This window comes from Prinia subflava, chromosome 19 (assembly GCF_021018805.1).
Source record: "Prinia subflava isolate CZ2003 ecotype Zambia chromosome 19, Cam_Psub_1.2, whole genome shotgun sequence".
Taxonomy (NCBI): Eukaryota; Metazoa; Chordata; class Aves; order Passeriformes; family Cisticolidae; genus Prinia; species Prinia subflava.
The window spans coordinates 10,367,764-10,395,686 of record NC_086265.1 but is presented as its reverse complement, the minus strand read 5'-3'; the positions used below and the strand labels follow the sequence as shown (position 1 = coordinate 10,395,686).

The following is a 27,923-nucleotide window of genomic DNA, read 5'->3' as shown; positions in this document are numbered from 1 at the left end:
CAAGTGGCAGCTCTGACAGATCAGCAGGCTCTGACCCATGACAGCTTGGGTGTACAGAAAGCTTATGATTAATGATTACATGTTAGGGTGATAAAAAAGGGACAGCTTTTAGTCTTATGTGTATTGATCTGAGGGAACCTGAACTCAAAAGAGAAACACAAACTGAGGGAGAGTACAAAGGAAGAGACCAAAGGGAGAATGTCCCAAATGTTAAATGAAAGCATCTGCATTAAAAGCTCCAGGCCAGCATGCTCAGAGAATGCACTCTTCTGTCTCAGTGACCTTGTGAAGATAAACTGAACAAAAAGCTTCAGGCAACATCAGACAGGATTTAAGAAGCAGTTTTAATTTTAGCCAGATTGTTTTGTATTTTCAGCTCTGAGGTTATCTGGGGATGCAATGTGCATACAGTGGAACGAAATGTAGTTGTCTCCCCCAACTCTGTTACCACACCTGACGGCAAATTCATTTCTGTGCTTCCAGGGAGAAGCAAAAATCATTATTTTGGCTACACAGGGAAGATATAATTGTGGTATCACAAGGATGGAGTACCAATGCATCCTAATTTTACTCCAGAATGTAATTACTCAACTACTTCATGCACGAGCAACATACCAGACCTGTACTCCAACACAGTATGTGCTGATATCCCAGTTCTTTCTACTCACTCTATGTCCTTGCTCTCTATCTCCAGACTGACAGCTATTTACCATGAAAAACCTGTTTACTCCCCCTGTACCTTAGTTTCCTCATCTATAAAATGGAAGCATTCTACCTAAAAAGAGTGCAAGGATTCACTAAAATGTGTGTGTGTTATTGAATACATTTACTAGTAATTTTAATTTTAGTAATTAAAATTACTAGTAAATGTATTCAATACATTGAAGTATTTTTAATTACTAGCAATTACAAATTAGCAAATACATACAAATTCTAGGAGCTGGCTGCACACGAGGAAACATGCATTAATCACAGTCTATTGCAGATTATTAGCACAATTAATTCCATACAAAACAAATGCAATCTGACCTGCAACCTGGAGATACAGATGGCATGTAAATCTAAAGTGAGGCTGTAGACCTTCAAGCCTGTAGTAAAATGTCAAACAATGAACTAAAGTGTTAATAAAAGCAACCCAAACTAATTGGTACTAGCCCCTCTGCAGGCACACTGCCACAAATAACAAACAGCAGCTGGGAAAATGAGACCTCAGTGCTTCTCCTGCACCTCCCCAGCACCACCACTTTATTGGACAATCACTGATGAACATTTACACTGATGGAGAATCTCCTATCGAAGGTTCTCAAACTGCTTTACAAATTGTCTCTAATGTGTATAGACAGTGCATTATTTACCCCTGTCCTTGCAAGCTGTGTCCTGCATAACCTCTATTTGATAAGATATCCCAAGGCCACATTGTCTCTCCCAGTCTGCAGGAGAGATATCCATCCTCTCTTGGCAGGTCTCTTGACCCATTCTACGATTTAAAGAGCATTTTCTTATTTTTTTCTCTCTCGGATGCTTTCTTAGGAGACAGTTCTTTCCCACCTTGAGTGTATATAACTCACCATCACTTGCAATAGTTTCTTGAATCCCTGACACTGAAATCAATGCAGCAGAGTTGGCAGAGAATGAGGGTGAGGAGATGGGAAAACAAATGTGAAGATGTTGTAACCTTTTAGTGCTGTGCTGTCAGCTCAGCACACCGGGATGCCTGACTGGAGTCACACACCTTGTAGGAACACAGACAGTGACTGTGCAGGGAGCTGTGGTGACTCAGGTCTGCTCTGTGCATCCTCCAAACCAACAACAGGGAACTGAGGCAATGCCCTACATGAAATGAAGCACACGGGGCTCCCTCCCAACGCTGCTCTCTGCACCGTGTCTCTCCCAATCAGCCTCCTGGACCGAAAACAGAGGCCTGTGCTGTGCACAGGGCCCAGCCTGTAGCATGCACAGTGCACATGTCCTATTGGATTACAGGGCAGAGTGCACTCACATGCTCTGCTTGTCAGAGCCCAGCGTGCCTCGGCAAGAAGGAAATAAAGGAGGGCATGGATAAAAGCAACCTGAGCAGCACAGGGCAACCCGAGCCCTGTCAGAAGGCGGGATGGGGGATGCCACCACAAACACAGGGGCAGCAGGGAAACACACCTGGCAGGCACACAGTAAAGTGTGGAATCTCACTCCACAAAGAAAATCAATGGGAATCTTCATGGACTTTAATATTGTCCAAAAATGTGCGACTAGTTTATCACCTAGGAGCTCATTGTACTGACAAGTGGAACAGATGACAGATGGATCCCCATTTGGATACTAAAACACAGAGCAATACGGCAAAGATCAATGCAATGCAGTCCTCTCATTGAGAAAATGCCTCTATCTGCATTAGCTTCAAAACTGCCCTCAGTCCCTTTGATCATGGCCCAAGAGAAAAGGTCTCTTAGAAGTCCATACTGGGCTTCGTGCTTTTTTCTCCCCAGGCGACTCATATTTTGCAGTTCTTAGAAAAAAACACTACTCAAAAACGTGATCACAGGTGAAGGAGAGGTGTTAATAGCCAAAGGGAGAGAACAGGCATCTGTTTCAGAGGGCAAAAGTTTATCACCCAGGACAGGATTTCCACCGGGTTTATCATTGTTTTCTGTGTATAGAATGAAGGTCATTAAAGAAGTTTCCACTCTGAATTAGCAATGAGTTCCCACTTAATCTACAGTGTCTCAGCACTCCTGTGTGACTTGGCTCCAAGAACCTCTTCCTCCCATCTCACATTCAGATATCTACCTCACATCTTTTCCCTTATTCCCCTCATTCCCTTCTCCTCAGTTTATACTCTTACCAGATCTTTTGAAAGAGCCCTTCCTGCTTCCTCGACCTTGTCACACATCACAGTTTGGGACACCACTACAGAAATTATTACAGGAAGTAGCTCTGTTGCACAATTTCTTTAGCTGTTGTCATTAATTAGCACATATCCCAAAACCCCAATACCTGGAGCCTGAGGAGCCACAAATACTGGAGCAATTTTCTGAGCAAAGACAGAGTCCTTCCAGGAGCACCGGGAAGGCTCTGGACGCTCTGCTGAAGCCTTCGAGGGGCAGGTACTCGCCCGCCTCCTCCGGCTCTCCCGCGGCTCCCATCACACGGAGACGTCCTGTCTCCCTCATTTAGACTTTTTAGGCACAAGACAAGGCGGGCTTGGCCAGGCTGGGTCGGTGCCCCGCAGCGAAAAGAACTAAAATCGAAGCGTCTGACCTCCGGCAGAGCCCGCGCTCCGCCGCCCCCTCACGGCGGCCCGCGCGCCGCGCGCGCCCCCTGGCGGAGGGCGGGGGCGGCCCGCGGGACCCGGGGAGGAGCGGGCGGCGGGAGCGACCGCGGGGACCGGGGAGCCGGGAATGGCGCGGGCAGCGGGACCAGGAGACATCGTCCCCCTGGACTCGGCATGGCTGAGGCCGTGCCTCAAGTGCTGTGAGCAGTTCTGGGCTCCCCAGTTCAGGAAGGATATTGAGGTGCAATATACCCCAGCCAGAACGTGCCAGGATATCCTCCGCTAACAGTGCAGTGGGTCCAGAGGAGGGCAGCGGCTCTGGGAATGGGACTGAGCCCTTCATGTCCTGGTGAAGAGCGGCTGAGGGGGCTTGGGGTGTTTAGCCTGGAGGCGGCTCAGGAGGGACCTTATCGCTCTCTACAAGTACCTGAAAGGGAGCTGGAGTCAGGTGAGAATCGGGCTTTTCTCCCAGGCATTGAGCAACAGAACAAGAGGATAAGCTGCTCCAAGGGACGTTTAGGTTGGTCATGAGGAGAAATTTCTTCACAGAAAGGGTGATCACACATTGGAATGGGCTACCCAGGGTGATGGAGTCACGGTCCCTGGAGGTGTTTAAGGAACGGCCGGTCGTGGTCTGGCTACTACGGTGGTGACGGGTGGCGGGATGGGCACGATGACCTCAGACCTTTTCCAACCCCAGCGATGCCGACTCCGTGACCCGCCGGCGGCTCGCGGCAGCACCGCGCACGCGCAGCCCGTGGAGGGAGGCGGGGCCGCGCTGTTCTCCCTTGTCCCGCCCCTGCGCGCCGGCCATTGGCTACAAGGCGGAGGCGCCTCGCCCATTGGCCGGGCGCGCCGTCCGTCCGTGCCGCGCGCCGCCGCCGCCATGGTGCGGTTCAAGAACAGGTGAGGGGGGCGGGCGGCGCCGCTGCCGTGTGGGGCCGGTCCCGGGCCGCTCACGCCGCTCCCGCCGCGCTGTCCCGCAGGTACGTGCTCTGCGAGGTGGTCTCGGAGGACCCGCGGTGCCGGCAGTGCATCGAGGACCGAGCGCTGGGCCTCGCCGTCAGAGACGCCATCACACGGGTGCACGGGGACTACGGCCTGGCGTGCTGCTCCATCTCCTTCACAGGTGCGGGCGAGACGGGCGCGCCCGGGGGTGCGGGGTTCCTCCGGGGCCGCTCACCCGTGCGTGTCCCCCGCAGTGAAGTACCTGAACGCCTACACCGGGACGGTGCTGCTGCGGTGCCGCAAGGACTCGTACCGGCTGCTGTGCTCCGCGCTGCCCTTCGTGCGGTGCCTGGAGAGCCGCGCCCAGCGCTACCCCTGCTTCCTCAACACCCTGCACGTCGGAGGTCAGGAGCCCCCGCGCCGGGGGGGAGGATGGAGCTTTAATCAGACCTGCCACGACCCCGTGGTGCTGCTCTGGGTGCGACGCACATTCCTCGTGTGTTATTAACAGCAACTGCTTTCAGATCTAAATAAGAAACAGGCACCAGCAGTTCTTTTTTGAAACCCTCGTTAATTTTGCTTGAAGCTTCATTACATTTATCACAAAACCAGAGCAGCAAATACAATGTTACAGTATTTAAAAATATATTTTCAAAGTAGAGTATCTTCTGCATTGTGAAAATTAACCTCCAGGGGAATTAACAGGCACTGCATGTTAAAAATTAATACTCCACCACTTAACCTCAGCAGTGCAGAAATGAAGTCTACAGCCCCTTCGTAGCATTTGCATTAACAACCTTGTTTCCTGGGGCATTTGTCACTTGATACAATACTCTTTGGGAAATACACAGCAGCTCTGAAACATCTGGTTGTGTAGACTGTTACATGCTGTTCTTGTGACTTCCACAGGTACCATAAGAACATGTCAGAAATTTCTGATTCAGTATAACAGAACACAGCTGCTGAGGTTGTTGCAAAACTGTACAAATGAAGGTGAGTTTCTCCAGCCACTTTCCTAAAATGTAGCCTCAGTTCCTGGGGTTTTTGTAGGATATGCTGGGCTACTTCTGAATTCTTGGCCTGAGAAATGTTTCTGTCTTTAGAAGTGCAGGATAGTCCAGTGTAAGTGAAGAGATAAGTAATAACCCTGTGTTGCTTTCTTTATTGCAGAGGAAAGACAATGCATACAGAAGTCCTTGTTGAGCTGTTCCCTTACAGAAGAGCAGTCTCACAGTGGAGATGAGGAGGAGGATGATGGCACAGAGACAGACTGAATGTCATTTGTTACTGTTCCCTCCATTCTGTACTTGTTTAATCAAGATGTGACTGGTTATCTTCAGTGTTAAGAAGTGCAGGGGACAGGAAAAGCATTTGTTCATATTTAGACTTCATTCCCCATTCCAAATGTTCTTTTAAAAAAAATAAAACATGATTTCACTTAAGTAGGCTGCTTGCCTATTTCACTCAAGGAGTGAAAACCACTTGCACTCCTGAGGAGTGTGGCAGCTCAACGTGTTCTTCATGCTGAGGTAGAAGGGAGCTTCAGGCAGTTGGCACATACAAGGAATGTAGTTATTCTCCTTCAGCACACAAAAAGCATTAACATCTGCTCTTAACCTTATCTTTAAGTGCATTGTTAGCTACAGGACTGTCCTGTGAGTGAGGAAAGCACCAGTTGTGTTCACAGGAGCTGAGAGTCCACGGAATGCAGGGCAGAGCTGCAAGGCTCAATTCCATCCCCCCATTATAAAACTCATAGGTACAAGTACTGCTTAGATATTTATTAAGTTTACACCAATCAGTTACAGGAAAGTAGCGTTGCTGGTATTATCTCGAATCCATAGGAAAACAAGATACAACTGAAGATGCTGTCCCTGTGGGCACTGCCCCTGCAGCAGGGACAGCCTGCCTTGCCTGCATCACTTCCCTTATCCTAGTGCCTGTGACATGTGGAGGTGAGTTACACCAGCTCCAGCTATTCTCTCTTCTCGATGCAAAGAAAAATTGACTATAAATGTGCAGAGATAACAGAACACAACAGATACTTGTTAGACACTTAAGTAGTTACTCCTGTTCCATAGCTTAAAATGACTTGCTGTAAACACAGTTCACTGCATGTTTGAATCTCTCTCAGTAGCTTTCTCTGCCCTCACCAATTGTTTTCCCATATGCATTTAAAGTATTGATAACAAGAGTTACCACTGTCAGGCATCTTGTCTTAGTTTCTTTGCAGTCCCCTACAAGCTGTACTGTCTTTCCACTGAGTGGGGTTAGTTGTGACCAAGCGTGAAATCAAGCTGCTTTCAAAGAATGTTTTGCAGGTGTTTCCTCTATCCTCCTGTAGCAGTTGCAAGTATTCTTTACCTCCCCCCTCTCCTTTCTGGTTTACAGCCACATGTGAGGGACTCTTTGGTACCAGCTTCCCATGAGGCACACACGTGGAGCCTGCTGCTCTGAAATCAAGCACCCATTTACTGAATCAGCTTTTTAAACAGAGGCACAACCACTGCCTACCGGTGGTGGTGGAATAACTAACTCCAGGTGCCTCAGACACACCTCCTTGCTCAGATCAGGGTCACAGGCACAGAGCACACTGATGCCTGTGCCACTGGGGCTGAAGAGAACACAAGTAGACATTGTCACTCTCCCTCCCTAAGTTCAGTGGTGCTTTGTACCAGCACCCTGCAATTAATTCTGCCAGCAGGAGGGTAAAATCTGAATCTGTGCAGTGTTCTAGGGCTCCACACTGCTGTGACAGTTCAGCTGCAGCTGAGGAAGGGTGCAGTACTGTAAGTCCATGTGCGTATGATTTATTGCAACTGTTGGCTTTGACTGGTACGTGACACCTAAAATCCATTTTATTCAACAAAATCCACATCACTTAACTCATTAGCTCAAATCAAACCACAAGCAGTGCAGAATGTGACCACCCAAAGAAAGAGCGGGAGGGGTCCAGAAGAGACATGTTTGTAGCACAGATCAACTTAAATCCCAGACCCAAGCAGATACAGGCTCTTACCCCAGTACAAGAGAACCCAATTCCTTGCTGGGATATAAAAGTTATCTACAGACTTCAGCTATCAATTGTTCTTCCAACTCAAGAGCAGCCAGCGTCAAACCATCATTCAGATGGTCACCAGGAGCCCCTAGAGGGGAGTGTTTATTCTAGATGATCAGGTTAAAAAGAATGTGTAGCCCATGGTTGGCAAAAAACAAAAAGTAGCAGCCTCACTCACCCACATTAAAACAGACCTGAACAACTGAGAGAAGTCAGGAGGTTCCTTCTACCACTAGTGCCATTTTGAAATACACAAATCATCAAGCCACTTTAAAACCAAGTAGCCAAGTTCTGCTTTACACTCACCTCACAGCTTTGTATCTTTCCAAGCCAGGAGAACAGGAGGAATTCTTGCTCTTTAGAAAAAGAACAGATATAGCAGCTAACAATCTAAAGCCAGTAAGCTCTTTTGCCTGTTTCCAGTGCAGCCAAAACCAGTTCCAAGAGAGCAGTTTGACAGCTTTACTGCAACACAGCACTACTGTCAGTCAGATGGACTTCTGCCCATGAATAATTACAGGAAAATGAAGGCTCTCTGCCTTTTCTCTTGGGTAATATTGCAGTACTTTGGCAGTGCCACACAGCTGTAAGGACTTTCACACTGCTTATCAAGCCCAAAGGACTGACTCAGCAACTAGAAGCTTTGGCAGATTTGTCACTGGGTTGTTACTTCCAAAATTTTGTTTAAGTACAAATTCATTAAGCAGTTGGAAACAAAACATGTTACTTCAACATATACTGTCATGGTTTCCTCCTGAAGCCCCTAGAAGTCCTGGAAACACAAGTTTAGGCTGTTCAAATTTAAATACTTAAACTATAGCAGCAAAACAAAGCAAAATTAAAAGAAAACCAGGAGAGGAAACTTCTCTTGAATAGCAGAATCACTTTGTGTGAACAACAGAGGTGCTGAACAATAGCTTCTGCTTCTGTTTCTTTCTTTTCTTGCCTCCCTTTTCCTCTGTGAAGAATTAAAATGATACTGTCATTCTTGTCATGGAACAGGAACATCACACACAAATAATAAATGGTCTTCCCTGGCTTAAGTGGGTTCTACAGATTCACAACACTTCTTATCAATTCAATGAACACCATGTAGTTTAACAAAAAAAAATACTGCAGATGAACTAAGGGAGACTCCAGCACTCCTGAAACACAATTATAAAGATGCCTAAATGACTGTAAAGTTGCTGTTCTTACAGCAGATCCTGGAACTGCAGCATTCAGCAGTTTGCCTTAACAAGTATCACTTTCATACATGTCCAAAAAAAACCCCACAACTGGAGCAGACACTCCATTGAAATGCCCAGGCCCTCCCATCCAACTCTCTCTATCACCCAGTGCAGTCTTCAAACAGAAACCAAAGACAAACATCAGAACTGAGCACTAAAAATGAATTTCACTAGCCAGCACCAGGTTTAAGTTCAGCTCAATTCATTTCACATTCCCTAAATTGAAATATCAGCTAGCAGTTACCTCAACATTTTGGTCAAACTGAAGTGGCAGTTCAGCAGCTCAGGTATTTTTAGTTTAGAAATGTATAACCTGAAGTTCCTTAAGATAAAGCTTAATTTAGGTTCCAGCAGTGACATGGTCAACATGATTGTCCAAAGCCATCTTTGTCCTAACAGGATTCTTTGGCTGGTTGGAGATCTCAGCTCCCACTAAGAGGCTGCTTTAAGCTGACAGAAGCCCTAGTCAAGCTGTGCAGAAACCACAACCTGGCAATTTTCAGAACTGTTTTCTGGCCAATTTTTGGTCCCCAAAATTGCTGCTTTCACTTCTCCCAGAGGAAGAAGGGGAAATATTCAATTTTTTCACTTCAGAAAGTTTTCCTGCCTTTCCCCCTGCTTTTTACCTGATAAATGATCAGCTGTGGACGGTTTGTCCAGTTTCAGGAGGGCTGCCTCAATAGCTTGGCTGAAGGAATTCTGGAAGCTGGGCACAGGTATCCGGTCAGAGCTGTCACTCTCTCCATCACTATCTCCAGGCACTGGGAGTGCCAGAGTGTTCTCATCTGAAACAGGGAAGGATGTGCAGGAGGCTGCATAAAACCTTCACCACACAAATGCCCCTCCACACTCCAGATCTTTCTTTTGACGTTAAAAGATTTCTCACATTTAGAGGCATGGTAAAGAATCTGAAGTATTAATACCAGATTTTCTTACCTCTTGTCTTTGGAGCAGGTTTAGGCCACGTTTCTGGTTTTGCCTTTCCAACTCTCAACATCTATCAAAAAAGTTGTAGCATATGATTAAATTCCACATACTTGAACAATCCTGCAGACTCCCTAAGTGGCAAGAAAATCTAGAAACCCCTTCAAGCACCCAAACCTTAGGTCTCCCGAAGATTTATCCCACATTGTTTTGGTAGGGGAAACAATTGCAGTCTTGGCCTAATCCCCAACTAAGACACAGGTAATTCTGACAAGATTCACTCTGCTACATGGTTTACCTGGGCAAAGGAAGGGAAGGGAGACTCTTCTTCCAAGCTTCCACAGAGCAGTGGGCTGACCTGGCTGGCAGCAGGTGACAGCGGAGTTGGAATTGACTCTGCAGAGAAAGGAACTGAGAATTAAAGCCAATTGCATCTGGACAAGGCAGTCATTATGCTGCTTATCAGGATGTAACAGAAATAAAGTTTTATTATCCTATGGAATTAATAATTTTGATCTCATTTTCTTCCCTTTCTGAGGCAATTGTTTCCTTTCTTCTGCCTCATGTAAAAGATGGGGTAAGTACAGTGCAGATCTCATATTGTCAAGGTAGAGGCAGTAAAAAGCAGACAAAGGAACACAATGTTTCTTAATCATGTCTGCCTTTGTGTGTTATCTCATAGGAAGTCTAGGAAAGAACCAAAGAATCACAGAATGGTTTGGGTTGTAAAAAACTTGAAGACCACCTCAATCCACCCCCCACCTTTCACTACACCAGGTTGCTGCAAGCCCCACCCAACTTTGCCTTGAACACTTCCAGGGACAGGGCAGGCAGAGCTTCTCTGAAAAGAAGCTGTCTTTGATCAGTATTGAGAAAGTTTAGCATGATGACCTGAGCACTAGATCCCAAAGGAATGACCAAGAGCCAAATGTGATGTGTTTTTCTAGGTGCTCACCTGTCTGAAACACAGGGCTTCTGCCAAGAGGAGACTGACAGAAGCCCTGATGATCAGTGCTGGCAGTTTCTCCAGGGCAAGAAGTAAAAGCAGGGAACTGCTGCAGATTCTCTAGAGCAATATGGACCTCTGGATCTAGAAAGAGATTTTAAATTAAAGCACTACACAATGTGGGGGAGGACTGTCAATATGCAAGTCATTTCAGGAGTCTAGGAGGTGCCAACTCATTTCTTTCCACCCTCTATTTGGAGACCAGTACAAGCCCTGCTGCTGGATGGAAGCAGTTTCTAGGCCTTTTTTTTGCCTTCACTTTTCACTTCACATCGTGATTACTATAAAAACAGAGCTCTGTACACCATGGAGATAGCTGTGCCCTTGAATGCCCTCCATCTCTCCCAAAATGCACAAGCATGCAGCAATTGCATAACATCCCTTAACATCCTGACTAAAACAGCTTATGTTTTTCATTACACAGACATTGTTCTTAATACTTTGTAATCTTGTTCTAAGTACACACTACAAACTCCAGGCCTCAGAGTTCATCCTATAGCTCAAGAAATCAGCTCAGCAACCAAGTAGGACTGAAAACCCACCAGTTGTGTGCCATCATAACTTACATTTGCCCTGTTTCTTGTTCTCTTCTATCTCAATCCTGCGTTCGCGCCGCCGCTCGTCGCGAGCTTTCTTCTGCCGCAGACGTTTCCTCTTTTCAAGGTCATCTAGGAGCAATGCACAACACTGGATATCAAAAAACCCACACCAACACTCTGGCAAGGTCTCCTCCAGCTCTGAGAGCAACCTTATAACACATTAGTAACAAAATATGCTTACAAACAACATATGCTCTTCCAAGCAGTTGTGATTTTTTTATTCTTTTTGTAATTGTTGTCTATGAAAAGTGAGTTGGGGCTGGTCTGTCTAGCAGTCATCAGACAGTTGGTGCAAGACGAGTAAAGCTCTAATGTATGTTCTTTTTTCTATCATTAAAGAGATAAGAACAACTTCCCCTTCATGGCAGAACCCACTAGAAAGGTGGTACAAACCTGAGAACAACTCCAAAGTCTCCTTAGAGATGACAGGGGGCTTCAGAGCCAGCTCACAAATGCTGAACTCACAGGTGAGGGGCAAGTGACACAGGTAGCGATGACGCTGTCTTATATCCTGATAAAGAGAGAGTGATAAGTCACCACAAGGACTACAGGCAGCCATGGTGATGAATGGAAATAGAATGCACAACTTTCATCAGATCAAATGGAAAAAAATAGTACCAGTGACACACAATAGTTACTTTAAAAACTACAAACACATGACAGATGCCCTGACTCAGAACCAAATGTTCCAAGATCTCCACCAGCTATATCATAATCAGGCTTGGATGCAGCTACTCCAGCTCTCTTACTGATTTTCATGTTCTTCCTCCCTTCTCACTCACATTAATGGAATAAAATTCTGCAATACCAGACTTGCAACACAATTATTTTTGTACAGGACCTTCTAGGGAAAAAAACAAACTATACTGCAGCCTACTTATCAAAAGCAACATAAGACCCAGCACCTTCCACAGATGCCCTTCACAGATCAGCACTCTACCCATTCACACTTATTGTTTCTTACTACTGAAGAGAATCAGTTCTCCTTTACAATGACCAACCTGCTAAAACAAGGCCCTTAATTAATAAGAAGGTAAAACAACTACCTCTGTCATGGAGTAGCCAGTTATCTCCACTACAGCTGCAGTTATCTTCTCTGGGCTCTTCTCCAAGCTGCCGTATTCACGCACGAGGCAGCGAACGTTCACGGGGTGGAGGTACATGCACTGCCCATCCTCCGCTGAAAGGCAACACAGCATCACTCCTTCCCTGCCTCTTCATTTTCAGCACCCTGCTCCCCACCTCAGGACATCCTCCACTAATAAAATTAAAGGCTCTTTCTGAGCTCCTGTGGGACTTTTATTTCACAGGGGTTAGCTGCATCTAATGAACTGACAAACACATTCCTCAAGGAGGGTCTCAAGGGAGGGATCTCTGCCCCTGTGATTCTGGGATTTCATTGCACTGACCTTGATAGAAATAGTAAAAAGGAGAGTTGCCAAGATGTCCACTGCTAACTGTATCTTTAGGTTCTTGGCAGCTTGTTTCAGCTGGATTTGGTTCCTCTGCAGTGCTCATAACAGGTTCTCCTACAGTGTCCACCTCAGGTACTTTCTCCTCATCCAGCACTGCCTCTTCTACTTCCACAGGAGGTGAAAAGGAACTTGCCAGGTCAGAGGAAGGCTCCACAAGCTCTTCATCGAATGCAGAGAGATATTCCACATCACACTACCACAGCAGAGAGGACAGAGTTAGTACCACGCCACCTACTTCAAACATTATCATCTCTGCAAAAATCTTTGGCACGAGTTCACCGCACACTGCAGTGTGAAGTGGCAGAATTAAGTGTTAACAGGATCTGCCAGAGCACATTCGTCACCCACCTTTTTCTCTTGGGAAACAACAGGGTCTACAGCTTTGGAGCTTTCTAGGACCAATTCTTCCACAGCTGCACTGATCCCAGCAATGCCATTGTTTTTATCCTGGTCAGCAGAGAGTGCTGTTTCTCGCTCCTGCAGGTCATCCAAAGGGATCAAGTTTCAATTTGCCATTTAAACCAAGAGACCACGTCCATAGTTATTTTTAGCCTTGCCCTGGCATTCCTTTACTGGAATACCATCCCATAAAAACCATTCTGCTGTGTTATCCTGAACACCACATCAGATACCTGGGGCCCCAAGGCTACAGTCTCCTCCAAGGTGTATAATGCTACTCCAGCAGCAAACACCAGCAACTTGCTAGAGACCAGAATAGTCACACACAACCATCCATGCAGCAGAACAAGGATGCTCAGCACTCAGCATACTTGTAAAAATAAAGCTACTAAAAACCTCCCAAGAGGTTGTTACCTTCAGCTCCTGGATAGCTGCCTCAATGAAACAGGCTTCTGGGGTGTGTTTTTCTTCCTCATACTGTTTCAGTAATGCTGCTTTCTCCTCCAGGATCACCAGCTGCAAGACCTGCTCCCTGGACGCCAGAAGCAGCTTTGAATACTGACTGTGCTGCTCATCTGCAGAGAAGGAGCACCACATCATTAATATCTGCACAGAGCCATCAGTTTGGACTGCTGCTTCTTCTGAAGTTTTGTTACTGCTCATTTTTATGAGTTAATCTCCCAGGGCAGACAACACTCAGCCAGAGTTTGATACAGACTCCACAAATTACCACTGTATCACAAGCTGGTGTCACACAGCTGCTCTGACACCCATCTCCCCCACACAGCACTTCATCTGCCACTGCACCACTGAGTTGCTACACATCAGTAAAAATCAAGCCTAAACCTCCACACTGTAGGAGCATCACCTTTGAGCAGCCTAGAGGGTGTCAAAGCTTTCTGAAACAATGCTGCAGCTTCTTGCTCTTTCCTCAACAATACTGCTGTTGGACATTTCTCAAAGCCACCCACCCTGGTTTGGCTCAGGCTAGTTCATAAGCTTATAAGTGTTAAAAATCCAAACAAAACATTATTATAAGGTTTTCACAAGAAGCACAGCAGAAGTAGCAAGATAAAGAATTGAAGTTTAGCAAAAGGTGACTGCTGCTGTTACTCTACAGCAACCACAGCATCCCACATGAACACAAGTCCCTGTATTCACTGCTCCCCAAGGGTCCAACCTTGTCCACAGACACCACATTAATGACCAACTTCCTGGCTTTAGAGTGTTCTCAAATCATGTATTTGTTCTTTTATTTTTTTTATGAAAGGACTTGAAGTCCCCTACTTCCAAATACTGAGAAACATGAAAGACCACAGCCTGCATGCTGGATATCCATCACATGTTAGAAGACTTGACTTTTTCCAGAGAGTTTAAATGCATGCAGCCTTTCCTAAATGTGACTGCAAAATGAAGTGAGCCAAGACAGCCCACAAAGCAGCAATGTTCAGTAAAATTATTTCTTTAGTCACAAAATTTTTGCGATACTAACAGATAAGATGATGATGAGTTAGTCACACTCTTGACTGGAGAAAACTGAAGATGTCAGGCAACAGATGTTTGGAATAGGTTTGCAATAATTTTGATTATTTCCCCATAGCATTCACTGACTTCAGTTGATAAGTGAAGATGATGAAAACCTTGTTGAAGATTACAGCCTTGAAATAGTTTAGACACAGAGACAGTTATTTTTGTGAAGCTGTATAATGAGTCAGGAGGAAAAACGTTAAGGACACTGAAGTGCCAATAAAAGAAGTAAGAGTCACACCAATGACTGCAGGATACAAAGGGCACATCAAACTATAATCAGTGACTGCAAAGGCAGGAGTCTGCAGCTCAGTCACTTGAAAGGACAGCACACAAACTAAGCCTTTACAGAAAAACAGTGTGAGTACAAAGTTAGTGCGTGGTCATTAAGCTTTTCTGCTACTAAGCCCCATGTTTTACAGTGTGGTGTTTTAAGATGACAGCATGGCACTGCCAGGGTCAATTATCTCTACACAAATCCTGGTTACAGTCAGGAACAGGATTCAGACACACTCACCTCTGATGTAAACAGGCTGCACCACATTCATCCACTGGGATTTGGGCAGTGCCACCAGCACACCTTTCTCTCTTCTCATAAGTTGCATGGTAATGGTATCACCAATTGCATATTGACGTGTTTCCATAGCAACAACACTGCAATGTAGGGAGGGGGTTAGCAGTGTAAAAATAACATTTCAAAAAGATGCGTGATTTAATTAATATTGTCTCACCTCTTGAGATCCTTCTTGTGAACAGAGCCGTAGCAAATAGGACACTTACTCCAGGTCTTCTCACTCAGGGAGAGATAGTGAAGGATGCATGCCCAGCAGAAGATGTGCCCGCAGCGGGTGATCTTGGCGGCGGTGGGTGGGTACAGACAGATGGGGCACGAGGGCACCTCGTGGCTACAGATCCGCTGCAATGGCACAGCAGAAGAACAGGACAAGCTTTAGACTCAGAAATCAGCTCCTGGGACTCAGAATAAGCCATCTGTAAGACCTACTCTAACATATCTTCCAGCTCTTTAGGCTCTGTTTATTTACCAAGAAATCAGTGCACTGTGAACTAACACCTTCAGACTGCACATGGAATAACCTTCTAAGCAACCCATCTTATTTCTTGTCTCTTATTTCTATTCTAATGACATTAAAAAGTGAGTCTTCTCATGTTTCCCCTCACATATTCGTGATCTCTAAGAGTCAGCAGCATCTTCATCCTGAGAATTCAGACAGTGAGAAGATGGCAAGCGAGCTCTGTGGCCTCTCCCCCAAGCAGACTTGTGCAGCCCTGTGTAACTGTGAGACTGAACTTACCCACTTCCATGAGCACGCTAGGTCTAGCCAGACACTTTGGTAGCATCTCTGTGAGGCAGAGACATAACTGCCAAGCAAGCACCTAGATCTTTTCAGCTCTCTTGTAGTGACAGGTAACAGTAAGCCTACCTCCTCTCCACCTACGCCATGCACCAGACTGTCTTGGCAGATATAAATTTCTGCTTGAAGCAACCCAAAACTTCTGACCACAGTTCTCAAGAGATTTTCCATTTTGTTGCTAGGCAAGATAGGCCACCTATGCACAGAATAATTCTTCAAAATTCTACACTCTAGTCCTCTTCCATGGACTCATGCCCAAGTTTTCTGTTAATATCTCGATCACAAGCACTCTGTCTACAGAATGTCAGATACTATTTTTGATGAGCTCCCATCTGCGAAAGCAAGAAGAAGCTGCTAATTTTCCTAATAGATTTTAGCACTTCTCTTTTCCTGTCATGAAAGTATTTCATAATATATTCCATGACAGATCTTTCCCAGTATTGTGGGAGTGACAGAAAAGGCCTCAACTCAAAAACAGCTGAGTTTTATGTAACATCACAGAGGGAAAGAGGTAGTTAAAGACAGGTTGAGGTTCTTAAGAAGGAAAAAAAAATCTAGCCCATCACAACTGACCACTTGCTCCACAAAGTCCCAGTTGACCAAGGTATCTGGATCAGCAAAGTGGACTGTGTAGTCCTGTTCTTCAGAGACAACAAACTGGCAGCTGGGGAAAGGCAAAGAGACAGATGATCCACTCAGTTGTTTCTAAAAACTTTTTGAGAACTACCCTATAGGATTCTCTGAGCTTCTTCTTTGTCCAGCAGAAAACTGCTGGATGCAGTCAGTAACTTCTATCAACAAGAAATCAGAAGTTCAGTTCACAACGAGATTTTCAGGATACAGATGTGTCCAATTTCAGTTAGACACAACATCACCAAGTACAGAATGTGCCAGGCAGACTGGTTTTCCAGAAACGTGTAAGAAACAGTCAACTGCAATGGGGATCTATTAAAAAACAGGGAATCCACAAGGGGAAAAATATTGTCACAAAAACTACAACTACTGGTGTTCCTGCAAATAGACTTCACTACAATAAGCCACAAAACATTATGGAGAAATCAGAAGCATCAATGCTGAAAATACTTTTTATCTTTAATACTATCAGAGATAGGATGTCCTGAACACACTTCAAGTTCTGGGGAAATTTCCAGTCAGAAAGGAATTCTGCTGCTAGGTTACTGTATTGATCATCATTTGGGTTATACTGCATCCTTTGGGGCCTACAAAATAATCAGCATTTTAAGAACTAAGACCCATAAAAGTAATCACCTTTGGGACTTAAAAATTCAGATTAGCTTTCATCTAGCAACTGCTATCCCTTCCATCTCAACAAACCAACTTTCACAAAAACAACCATCTTCTATAAGGAACTATACAGATTTTCCCAAATAGGAGTGTCATGTCCCAAAGCTGTGCTTGAAGATTTGAGCAGAAGATTTTAGTTTGTATCTAAAAACTCACTCCAGCAGATAGTGTGAAAATAGGTGAAGACAACACCCCTTTAAAATACAGTCATTACCACTGAGAACACTACAGAAAGGTAATTTCACCCTGGAAAAGACTAATAGAGTTAGTCAAGCCCAAATACAATTCCCTGGCTGGTCACCCTTACAGCTCCATGTCTCTGCAGAAGTCTGAGTACCCCATGGATCTCCACTCACTTGGCCTGCAGGAAGAGCTCCTTGTTGAATGGTTTATGTCCCCACTTGTTCCTTTTCCCCCAGTTGCCATGTCCATTCCCATCAAAATGTCCTGCCTGGCCACGGGGTTCAAAGGTGAAGTTCAGTAAGTGGTTCAGGTTAATCTTCTTGGGACCAGAGAACTGGGCAGGGCTGAACTCTGCCCGTTGAGCCTCTGCTACCTAAGAGAGAACAGCATTTGTTAGAAATGTGGAGTTTACAGCAAAGGCATCAGTACAGGTGGACATCCAGGCTCCATCAGTGACAGCACACAGAACAAGCATCATCTACTCACTCACCTTCTCCCATCCCTGTTCTGCAAATCAAGCAGTGCAGCACTAGAAATGCACGAGAACCTGAAAGCCAGAACTCCGTGGTCTTACCCCACACTGAGCAAAAGGAGGAGACAGTTAAAACAACCACAAAGACAAGTAAAAGCTGGCAAAACATAGCCAAGAAAAAGTTGTTCAAATCCTGATAATACTCTTTTAAACAGTCACACAGGCCTGATTACTATTTGCACAGGCTACACTTGTTTAGGTCAGTTTTCATATAATGAAGCAACAAATCCGAATTTAATAGAGGCAGCAGGTGAATTTTCAGCCAGTGATCTAGGTGAGAAGTGCTGCTCATCCATCAACACTGAAAAACCAGAGTACCAGTTAAAGCCCACAAACACTCTACAGCATTTAGATCCACATCAGCATAAAGCCTCAGTGTGGTTTTACCCCGGTATCAGCAAGGCCAATACAATTACTTCCACAATACCACTACCATCAGTAAATTTGTGCCCCTGGAGGGGCTGGACACAATCAATCTTCAGAGGGCAAACTTTGGCCTGTTTAGAAGATTGGCTGGCAGAGTCCCTTGGGAGGCAGTGCTGAAGGGCAAAGCAGTCCAAAAGACTGGACATTCTTCAAGAAATCTTAAAGGCACAGGAATGTGCTGTCCCCTTGTGCCAAAATATGAGCCAAAAATGAAGGAAGACCAGTGTGGCTCAACAGGGAGTTTAAATGGAACCCAAGAAAAAAAGGAATTTATGACCTGAGGAAGAAGGGATGGGAACTCTGCAGGACTACAAGGATGCCATGAGGTTATGCAGGGAAAGAAGTGAAGGGCCAAAGCCTGACTAGAACTTAATCTGGCCACTGCTGTAAAAGACAAAAAGATGTTTCCACAAATACATCAGCTACAAAAAGAGAGCTATGGAAAAGCCCCATGCTTTATTGGACGCAGAAAGAAACACAGTGGCAAAGGATGAGGAAAAGGCTGAGGTACTTAATGCCTTCTTTCCCTCAGCCTTTAATAGTAAGAGCACTTGTCCTAGGGCTACCCAGCCCCCTGAGCTGGAAGGTTGGGACAAGGAGCAGAATGAAGCCCCATCCTCCAGAGAAACAGGGACCTGCTGTGCCACCCAGACAGCCCCAGCCCATGGGCTGGATGGGATCCACCCACAGTGATTGAGGGAGTTGCCAGCAGTGATCATCATTTACCAGCAGTCCTGGCTAACTGGGAGGTGCCAGCTGACTGGAAGTCAGCAAATGTGACACACACCTACAACAAAGGCTGGAAGGAGGATGTGGGGAATTACAGGCCTGTCAGTCTGACCTCCATTATGGGCAAGGTTATGGAGATCTTCCTTCAAGCCATCACAGAGTGTACAGGACAACCAGGGATCAGGCCCAGCCAACGTGGGTTTATGAGGGGCAGGTTCTGCCTGACTAACCTGATCTCCTCCTATGACAAGGTGACCAGTGCATGAGACAAAAGCTGTGATGTTTCTACCTGGACCTTAGAAAAGCCTGTGGCACAGTTTCTCATGGCATTCTCCTGAAGAAACTGGCTGCCCATGGCTTGGATAAGAGCACCACTCCGAGTAAAAACCCCATCTGGATGGCCCAGGGAGTGCAGGGACATGGGGTGACATCCAGCTGGGGCCCCACCAGTGGGGCTCCCCAGAGCTCAGTATTTGGGCCAGTCCTGTTTAGGGTCTTAATCAATGACCTGGACCAGGGGACTGAGGGCCTCCTGTGAAAGCTCACAGATGACACCAAGTTAGATGGGAATGTAGATCTGCTGGAGGACAGGAGGGCTCTGCAGAGGGATCTGTACAGGCTGCACTGATGGGCCACGGCCAGTGGTGTGAGCTTCAACACCACCAAGTGCCAGGCCCACACCTGGGTCACAACAGTCCCTTGGAATGCTCCAGGCCTGGGAAAGAGCAGCTGGAAAGTTGACCATCAGGAAAAGACCTGGGGGTGTGGGTAAACAGCAGCTGAACATGAACCAGGTGTGCCCAGATGGGCAAGGCAGCCAGTGGCACCTGGGCTGTACTAAAAACAGTGTAGCCAGCAGGAACAGGGCAGTGAAATGGTGTCACTCTGTATTTTCACAAAGGACCTGTGTCATGGGATGTGTACATGGCCTGTCATGGCACCCATTCCTCACATGGCATTTTCTCTTAGAGCAGAGCAACGAGTGCTCCTCTTCTGTAGCTGCCAACTTGCTCTGCTCACACTCCCTCTGATATCTCAACAACATTAGCACCTCTTATAACTCTGTCCCATCCCAACCCAGGAACTGAACACAGCAGGCCTGTCCGGGCAGGTCAGGGTGATCCTCTCATCCCAGTAAGGAGCCCTTGGAGTCACAGCATTACACCCTCACCTCATCTCGTCTCCCACCATTAGAAGAGCTAAAAGGTTTGCCGCCTCCGCCGCCGCCTCCCCTTTGAGGGGGCATCTTGTTAAAAGCTTTGCTTTTCTGTGGATTGGAGCGACGGGACTGACTGGAAAAGTTCTCATTTTTTGAATATGAAGTTTCTCTTTTACGATTATAACGCTGTTTGGATCCACTCGCATTCTTTCCATCTGAAAGGAAAATAAAAGAAGAATCCGATTAGCAGTCTCACAGTTGGCCCCATGTACTGCACCTGAGCTAAATTCACCTCAGAGACAAGCTCACCTCACTGTCTTAAAGGTAGTGTTTATCAGGACATTAAATCCCCCCAGCAACCCAAACCACTTCATTCCTATCATTGCCCAAAGAGCTGGTCAAAGAGTTTAAAAGAATGTATTTGCTGTGCTCTGTCTTTTATAAAAGCAGCAGAATCTCGTTTTTCCAGGATTGGAATTGCCACCAGCAGGTATTGTGTGTTGCCTGGTACAGTAAGTTATAAATACTAACATCACATACCACATCTTCATGCCCCATTACAATAACTGACAACAACTAGTTCTTTTTTTCACCTAATTTGCCTAAAACACACAATTTATCATATTTATCACACATAAAATACACTTGATAAATACACTGCTGCCTGCATTTTTCTTGAAGGCTTCCATTGCCTGTTTTCACTCACTTCTGCACTCTATGCTTAAAAGATCCCAGCAGATCTAATTCTGCTTAAAAAATACTTTTATGTCACCAGGCCAGCAAATGCTAATTGATCTTGAAGCACAAACCAAACACTTTGTGGCCTTGCAGGGGACATACCTAAGATCTAAGTACTAAGTCCACCAACCTATGCAATAAGAACTGTTTGCCAAAAACTACTTAGCACACCACTGACCCTAAACACAGGACACAGTGGTGGAGCACAAAGCAAAATACTGCAGGAATAAAGGGCAGAAAAATCAGTCCAGCTCTTGAGAGGGGTTTTCTGTGCCTCAACAACTGCTAAATCAAACTTCTAGAACAGAGTTAATACTATGAAGGTATTCTAGTAGTCTTAACACAAGATCAGAGTTGCCCAAGGACACAACAAGCTGCAGGCTGGGTGCTCAACCTGGCACTTCCACCACCTGCCCCAAGTTTTATTTGTAGCAGAGGTCTGGTGATAAGCTCAGAAACAAAACTCCTCAGGCCCCACAAGACATCTACCCACACCAGCCAGCCCCAAAGTCACTCTGGATACTCAGTAAACATTACACAAACAGCAGGGCCTCACACAATATCTAGTTGCATTTTATAAATGCGTATTAGTTTCCCTTTTTCCACTTTGTAGTCTTCCTGCCCACCCCTTAATATAAATCTTACGTGCCAGGCAAACACATCACTGTGATTCAGGATCACGTTTCTCATAGGGGCAGTTTCACTGCCAGTGCTTCCAGTTTTTCCCTTTCCCAGCAACACCTCCCATCTACCCAAGCATTTGAAACAGCTGGTATGGCATCATCCACATGAAGTATCTTTTGTTATTGTTATTTCAATTTTTTTCTCACACCCACATCCCCCAGAAAAGGTGAGCTGAGAACAGGATGGTCTGTGTGTTATTGTATATTACTGAGGATCCAATTTCTTAATAATAAATCAAGTAATAAAAGTGGCTGGACCAGGTTCTGTGCTGGGCTGCTGTTTCTTGCACTTGTCAGACTTCTTTGGCTGCAACTACAGCTAGAACAGGACACTATCATTACTTTCACACGATGTGACAGGCCCATATTGCAGAGAAACTTCATCATCAAGAACTCATCATTTACTCTGCTATTCAAAAGGCTGATCCTTTAATTCAGAATTAAACCAACTCTGTCAGAACCACAGCTGTGTAACTCAAACACATGCCTGCATAGCTGGCAGTGCTTTAATGCACATCAGGCTAAAAAGACATGGCTTGAGCGTTATCAGGAAAAAACACACCAGAGGCTGCCAAGTGCTGAGGGTGTGACCAGGTCTGGCTGAATGATTAGACAGACCCTTTTTGAGAATGTTTGTAGGGAACAAGGATTAACCAACACCTTAGAGTCTCTGGTAAAAAATTAAGTCATTCTGAAGAGGCTTGGACTATTCCTTAAGTTACTCAGGAGCTGAACTGTCAGTTTAGAGCTCAATCACCCTCTCTTCAATCTGTAATTCAAGCAAATGCACTAGAGGGACACACACCTCTGGTGTCTGTACCACTCTGCAGTTTCTCTGCCATCTTCAAATGGGCAAAAGAAACAACTCAAAGTCAGTCCAAAGTGGGTGTTTGCAAGGCCCCAGAACAAGGAACAGCTCACCCCTGCAGCTCACAGAAGAATTTCCTACCACTTAAAGTTTTAATCGAGTTACTCAGCACCAACTTAGTCAGATGGTTTACACATTCCTGTCATACTACCGGTCCTTTTAAGGCACCTCCTAGAGCCTCTGGGAGTCACTTTAGTGACTCTCACATTTTATAGGAAAGAACTCTCCACTTATGCCTTTTTAAAAGGACCCTACAACAGTCTAACAATGCTTCAAACCTGATTTTATATATCAGCCCCCAACCACGAGAATAAGTGACCTCAGTAGAAGCCTGGTCCATCAGAGCAGTAATAAAATTGGTCAGCAGACAACAGGAGCTTGGAGAATGCAGCTGTAAACTGGAACAGCATTCCCCCAGCCTGAATCTAAGCAATGCTGTTCCTTCCAATCTTTTCAGCATGCCACACGTCAGGGAGCTCTCTGCTTTCTGTCATTCATGCCAGCACAAAGAACAGGGCAGGACAGGCTGCACTCAGGCACAGAGAAAAGTGGAAGATTCTCAGTGCCATCCTCTGTTGTGAGGTCCCAGTTTTAAGAAGGGTAAGTTTGGATTTGGTAGTTTCTTTTTTGCTTCTTTTCTTGGCAAATTAGGAGTTAGCAACAGCCAGAGTGCTGGTGAGGTATTGTTTGCTCAGGTCCTCAGATAGTCCTTTTGCTATTTTCATGGCATCTAACCTATATATATACAGATTATGGGGATTTATCTAGCCATTCACACTCCAAGAAACTTATAAAAGTTTCCTGTGTAATTTAAAAACACTAGCAATAAAACTGTTTTGGCATTTTGGAGCAAACCCTAAGATTTGTGGTTTCTCCTGCTGCTAGAGGACCTTTATCTCCAGAGATGCAGAGAGAGGAGATGAAGTTCACAGCATTAGAAGCAGCTGTAGGTGACCACCTGGGCACTGGAGCTGCAACACTGGTTTGCTGTTGGGGTGAGAGCTGCAGTTTCCTTCCACCTTTCTTCCCCTCTTTCCTGCTGAGCTGTGCTGAAGCCAGCAGCATTGCATAAGGGGTCTGGATCACACTAAAGTCACGGGCTGGTTTCATGAAAACACACTGAGGCCACTGCTGCTGCTGCCAAGGCAAACAGCCCAGTGAGCAGGAGGTGACCGAGCTCTCCCAGCCCAGCCAGGCAGGCTCACACCAGCTGTGATAAGGCCCTGGAACATTTGTGACAACTAAAACTAAAACTAAAACCAGCTCCTGAGGACTGCAGAGAATCCCAACAAGCCTGTGTTGCCTTAGCTACTTTATTCCACTCTATTTGGATGTGATTCCTGTGGGCACACCAATACAACATAAAGAAACTTTTCTGTTGGGAACTTTCAATTTAATTTAGTCTCTGAGGCCAAATTTCAACGATGGGAGGAATCAAACTCCCACAAATACAAGGAAATACAGTACTCTATTTAGCCAATTTCCAGTGGAAGAGAAGCTATCATAAGGACTCAGGAATATCCATTTCTTCATCTCCTCAACTTGACAGTTACAGCAGGTAACTTTGGAAAGCATCAAATGGCAAGTGCTTGCCTGGATCTAACCCAGTGACCATCTGAGCAAGGTCTGTGGTCCACCTTTCACTTCAGAAGAGATGTAAGATTTCCAGAATACATCCTCTACCTCAGAGGGGTGCACCACATCAGAAACATGGACAGTGATGAGGAACTCAAGAAAAAGATTCCATATAGTGACATGACAGTGTCCTACACACAACAGCTACGAAAACACAGCCACAGTTTTACCCAGCTGTATATGTGTAGTTGTCTGCCCTAATTTCACCAAGGGAATATTTTCACCTTAGTTTTCTGTACCCTCCAGTTAAGATGTTCCTAAATAAACTTCTACTCTTATGAAAAGAGAACCTAATTTGTCTGGGTTTCTTTGATGCCCTGTAAAGGAAGTAACTCATCCCTCTGCCCTCTACTGTGGCTCAGAAACAAGTATCACTGAAGTGGAATTATGCCATAACAAAATCTTCCTGTTTTATCAAAAAAAAAAAAAAAAAAAAAAAAAAAAAAAAAGATCTTAAAAAGTTTTGGCATTTATTTAATTAAAAGTTTTGGAGTAGAAGAGAATAGGAATCAGGACTTCTCTCCCCACTGCTCCTATGTTACCAGTGCCATTATTTCAAGCCTGTGAAAGGTGACATTCCACAAAAATCACTTAACATTTTTATCCTGGGCTGGAGCAACAAGACTTTCACATCCTTCCTCAGTCCAGATACTGCATCTTCTACACTAAGGGGTACAGCCACAGCACAAATCATCTTAACTCCTCCTGAAGGATGTTTGTATTCTGTGAATAATCCTCCACAGAGCATCACACCACTACAAAAGAAGCTGGAGTGAGGAGGTGTCTCTTAGCAAGACAGGGACAGAAAAAGTTCTTCTTAAAAAGGCCTCCAAGTGTTTGAATTCTAAGTTAAAATTTCACTGTAATTGCAGTTACACCACAACCTGTGGAGCTGTGGGTGATTCACCTCCCGTGTCCCACTTCTGTCAATCCTGTGGAAGGTCAATTAATACAGATGAAGAGCAGGTAATACTTGGTTACTCAGGACATGACCATGCTTAGAAGGTCTAAAAAGGAGTCAACAAACACCTCCAAGACACTAATTTTGTTAACCCTCTGGAATGCACTGCTGCTTTCTCAGAGGCCTCAAGTAATACAGCTGAAACAAACCACTGAGGAGGAAGGAAATTACTACAGCAGTGGTGGTGTAGCAACCTGCTGACACTCTCGTATACTTCCTGGACTAAAATCACCCATTTTTATCACTACTGCCCCATTTCTAGGTTTTAGAAAGAAAAAAGAAAAAAAAAAAAAGGGTTGCCAGGGTCACTCTCTTCCTAAACAAGTTTAGCGAGCTAAGTGGGCTTGGGTCTTACCTTGAAATGACAGGAACCACACCAGCTCCTGACAAACTGCCCTGTCAGCAGAACCAGCTGTTTGCAATTCCAGGTGTGACACTTTGGGGTGAATGCCAGGTGAGCAAACAGCAGCCAGCTAACCCTGAGCTATCCCCAAAGCAGGTCACTCCCACCCCCGGGCAAGGGGAACGCTGTGCTCGGACACGGGACCCCTCGGTGAGGTGCAACAACACAGCTACAACACAGAGCTAAGGGCTCTATTCACAAGCACCCGTGAATGGATGTCCTTACTATAGCACCAGGGCTTTAGCTCTCGAGCTGATTACTCCATTACTAATGAAGATAAAGCATTAATCCTTAAAGGAAGAGGAGAGTAGGAATCCCAGCCCACCAAACAGCGAGCAAAGCCGGAAGAGGACGAAAAAAACAAACCAAAAACAGGCAGTGACCTGAAACGCCGCCTATTAAACCCAGCCGAGACACAAACAACGCGCCATGGCGAAGTTCAGCTTCACCACAAACACGCGGGCGGCACGAGGCCGCCGGTCCCCGCAGCCCCCGCTCCCTCCCCGCGGAGCCCCCTCCAGCTCTTACCGCCTTTGGGCTTAGACTCCCCCGCGGCGGGCCCGGCCGAGGCGGACCGCGGCTGCTGCCCTTTGCTGCCGGCCGAGGATCCGGGCGCACCGGAGCCGCAGGGGCTGCTCTTGTCCATGGCGGGGGCTGCGGGGGTCGCGCCGGGCGGGCTCTGCAGCATCAACGGGCGCCCCGGGCGAGCGGCGGCCCTGGGCGGGGGGGCACGACGGGCGCTGGCGGAGCCGGCGGGGGCCCAGGCTCATGGCCCGCGGGGGCGACCGGCGGGGGCGGCGCAGCGCGGACTCGGCCTCCTTCATGGCGACATCTTCTCGCTGCTCCGCTCGAACCGGGGAAGGCCGCGGGAGGCCGGGCCGGGCCTGCGGGGCTCCGGGCGCGGGGGAAAGAAGAGCTGCTCACGGAGCCCCGCGGGGCCCGGCGCTGCTGCCGCCCGAGGGGTCGGCACCACCCCGGCACCCACCGGCTGCTCGGCGCCGCACCGGCCCCGGCTCGGCCGCCGCTGCCCCGTAATGGCGACGAGTCGCCCGCAGCAGTGGCCGGACCCGGATGCAGCCGGGCCGGGCGGGCCCGCGGGGCATGACGGGAGTTGTAGTCCTGGGCCGCGCGGGGCGCGCCGGGAGCTGCGGCCGGGCCCGGGCCCGCCCCTCGCTCCCCACACGGCACCGGAGCGATCCCCCCACCTCAGCAGTGTGGATAATCATTTGGTAGATAATCATTTGGTATAAAATCATCGCCACAGATTTGTAGAAAATAAGCGCAAAAGCTAATAAAAAAAGTACCTCATCAGGCCCACTTAAAGTGGTATTTTTTAACTTTTCCCTCAAAGCAAAAGGGGAAATTAACCCACAAGACAACTCCAATCCTAAAGCCATTTCTTTTAACCTTTAAAATGCATTCTTGAATGTATCTCCTGATGCTTTTTCCATTATTTTAGGGATGAGAGCTTCAAGTTCTATGGGAGAGCAATTCCCAGCTTTTTAAAGAAACATATGGGTGGAGCATGTAAGGGCATCTTTACACCTGTAATTCATACCGTGATCTGAATCTACAGCCCCTCAAGGAAAAGCTTCACTTCTACTTCTGTATGCATGGGTCACATGCTCTGTAACACCAGTATGATCAACAAAACTAGGAATTTGTTTTACACATTTCAAACAAATCCTCTACAAATATTAAGAAAAGCCCCACAATGGCCTTATTTTAATACCTGATTGTTTCCTGTTCAGGTCTATTATTCTTAGAATTACTGACCAAACTATGAGTGTAGTTACCACACTGTTTGGATCTTCTGGATTTGAGGGGAAAAAGACCCCTCGATTTTGTAACAAAGTTGCTCCTCCACATTTGAAAAGACATAAGAAATAGCACATGCAGTACCAGGGAGAGAGACACAAAACTTTTGAAAGCAAGACACAACATTTTTATTAGCAAATTAGCCGGCTGTGGAAAGAAAATAAATACAAGGAAGTCCTCCCTCAAATAAAAACAACCATACAGTTCAGTGTTCAGATATTAGTAGCAAACACTTGCCCTCCTTACATGAGCTGCAGTGCCACACTCAACACTGCATTCCTCCAGAGACCGCCTGGCACCCGGCAGAGCATCGCTCCAGACAGCTCCGGATCCTTTATCACAACCGTCAGATCACACACGGTCACCAATAATGAAAATTATTCAAAGTTGCAGGAGCAGCTCCCTGTCAGAACCGCCCGCCAAGCAGCCCCCAAGTACCGTCATTTCCAGCGCGCTCTCGGGCGCCGCTCGGTGCCACCGCGGTGGCCGGGCAGCGTTGGCCGGGTGTGCCGGGCACGGGAAGGGCGGGGGCTGCGGAGGGACCGCAGCTGCCCTCGGCCCGGCCGCGCTCCGCCACCCCCGCCCGGCCCCTCCGGCCCGCTCCGCCATCCCCGCCCGGCCCCTCCGGCCCGGCCCGCTCCGCCACCCCCGCCCGGCCCCTCCGGCCCGCTCCGCCA

The 27,923-nt window shown here is 46.5% G+C and overlaps 2 protein-coding genes across 2 annotated transcripts; one reads left to right on the top strand and one right to left on the bottom strand.

Annotated features, from left to right (window-relative positions):
- Window positions 1-4,096: 4,096 nt before the first annotated feature.
- On the top strand, window positions 4,097-5,658 carry POP5 (POP5 homolog, ribonuclease P/MRP subunit). The gene is made up of 5 exons (XM_063416486.1): window positions 4,097-4,174; window positions 4,255-4,397; window positions 4,471-4,620; window positions 5,126-5,209; window positions 5,387-5,658. Exons 1-5 carry the CDS (start codon window positions 4,155-4,157, stop codon window positions 5,488-5,490), a joined length of 501 nt encoding a protein of 166 aa, XP_063272556.1. The 5' UTR covers window positions 4,097-4,154; the 3' UTR covers window positions 5,491-5,658.
- Window positions 5,659-5,982: 324 nt separating this feature from the next.
- On the bottom strand, window positions 5,983-26,601 carry RNF10 (ring finger protein 10). Its single transcript, XM_063416485.1, has 17 exons — window positions 25,957-26,601; window positions 20,153-20,355; window positions 17,468-17,667; window positions 16,380-16,470; window positions 15,165-15,349; window positions 14,951-15,087; window positions 13,321-13,481; window positions 12,856-12,984; window positions 12,442-12,700; window positions 12,079-12,212; window positions 11,426-11,543; window positions 11,000-11,101; window positions 10,383-10,517; window positions 9,726-9,823; window positions 9,440-9,500; window positions 9,130-9,288; window positions 5,983-8,232 (listed from the first exon to the last, which is right to left on the bottom strand). The coding sequence occupies exons 1-17, from the start codon at window positions 26,114-26,116 to the stop codon at window positions 8,156-8,158; spliced, it is 2,409 nt and encodes an 802-aa protein (XP_063272555.1). The 5' UTR covers window positions 26,117-26,601; the 3' UTR covers window positions 5,983-8,155.
- Window positions 26,602-27,923: the final 1,322 nt, after the last annotated feature.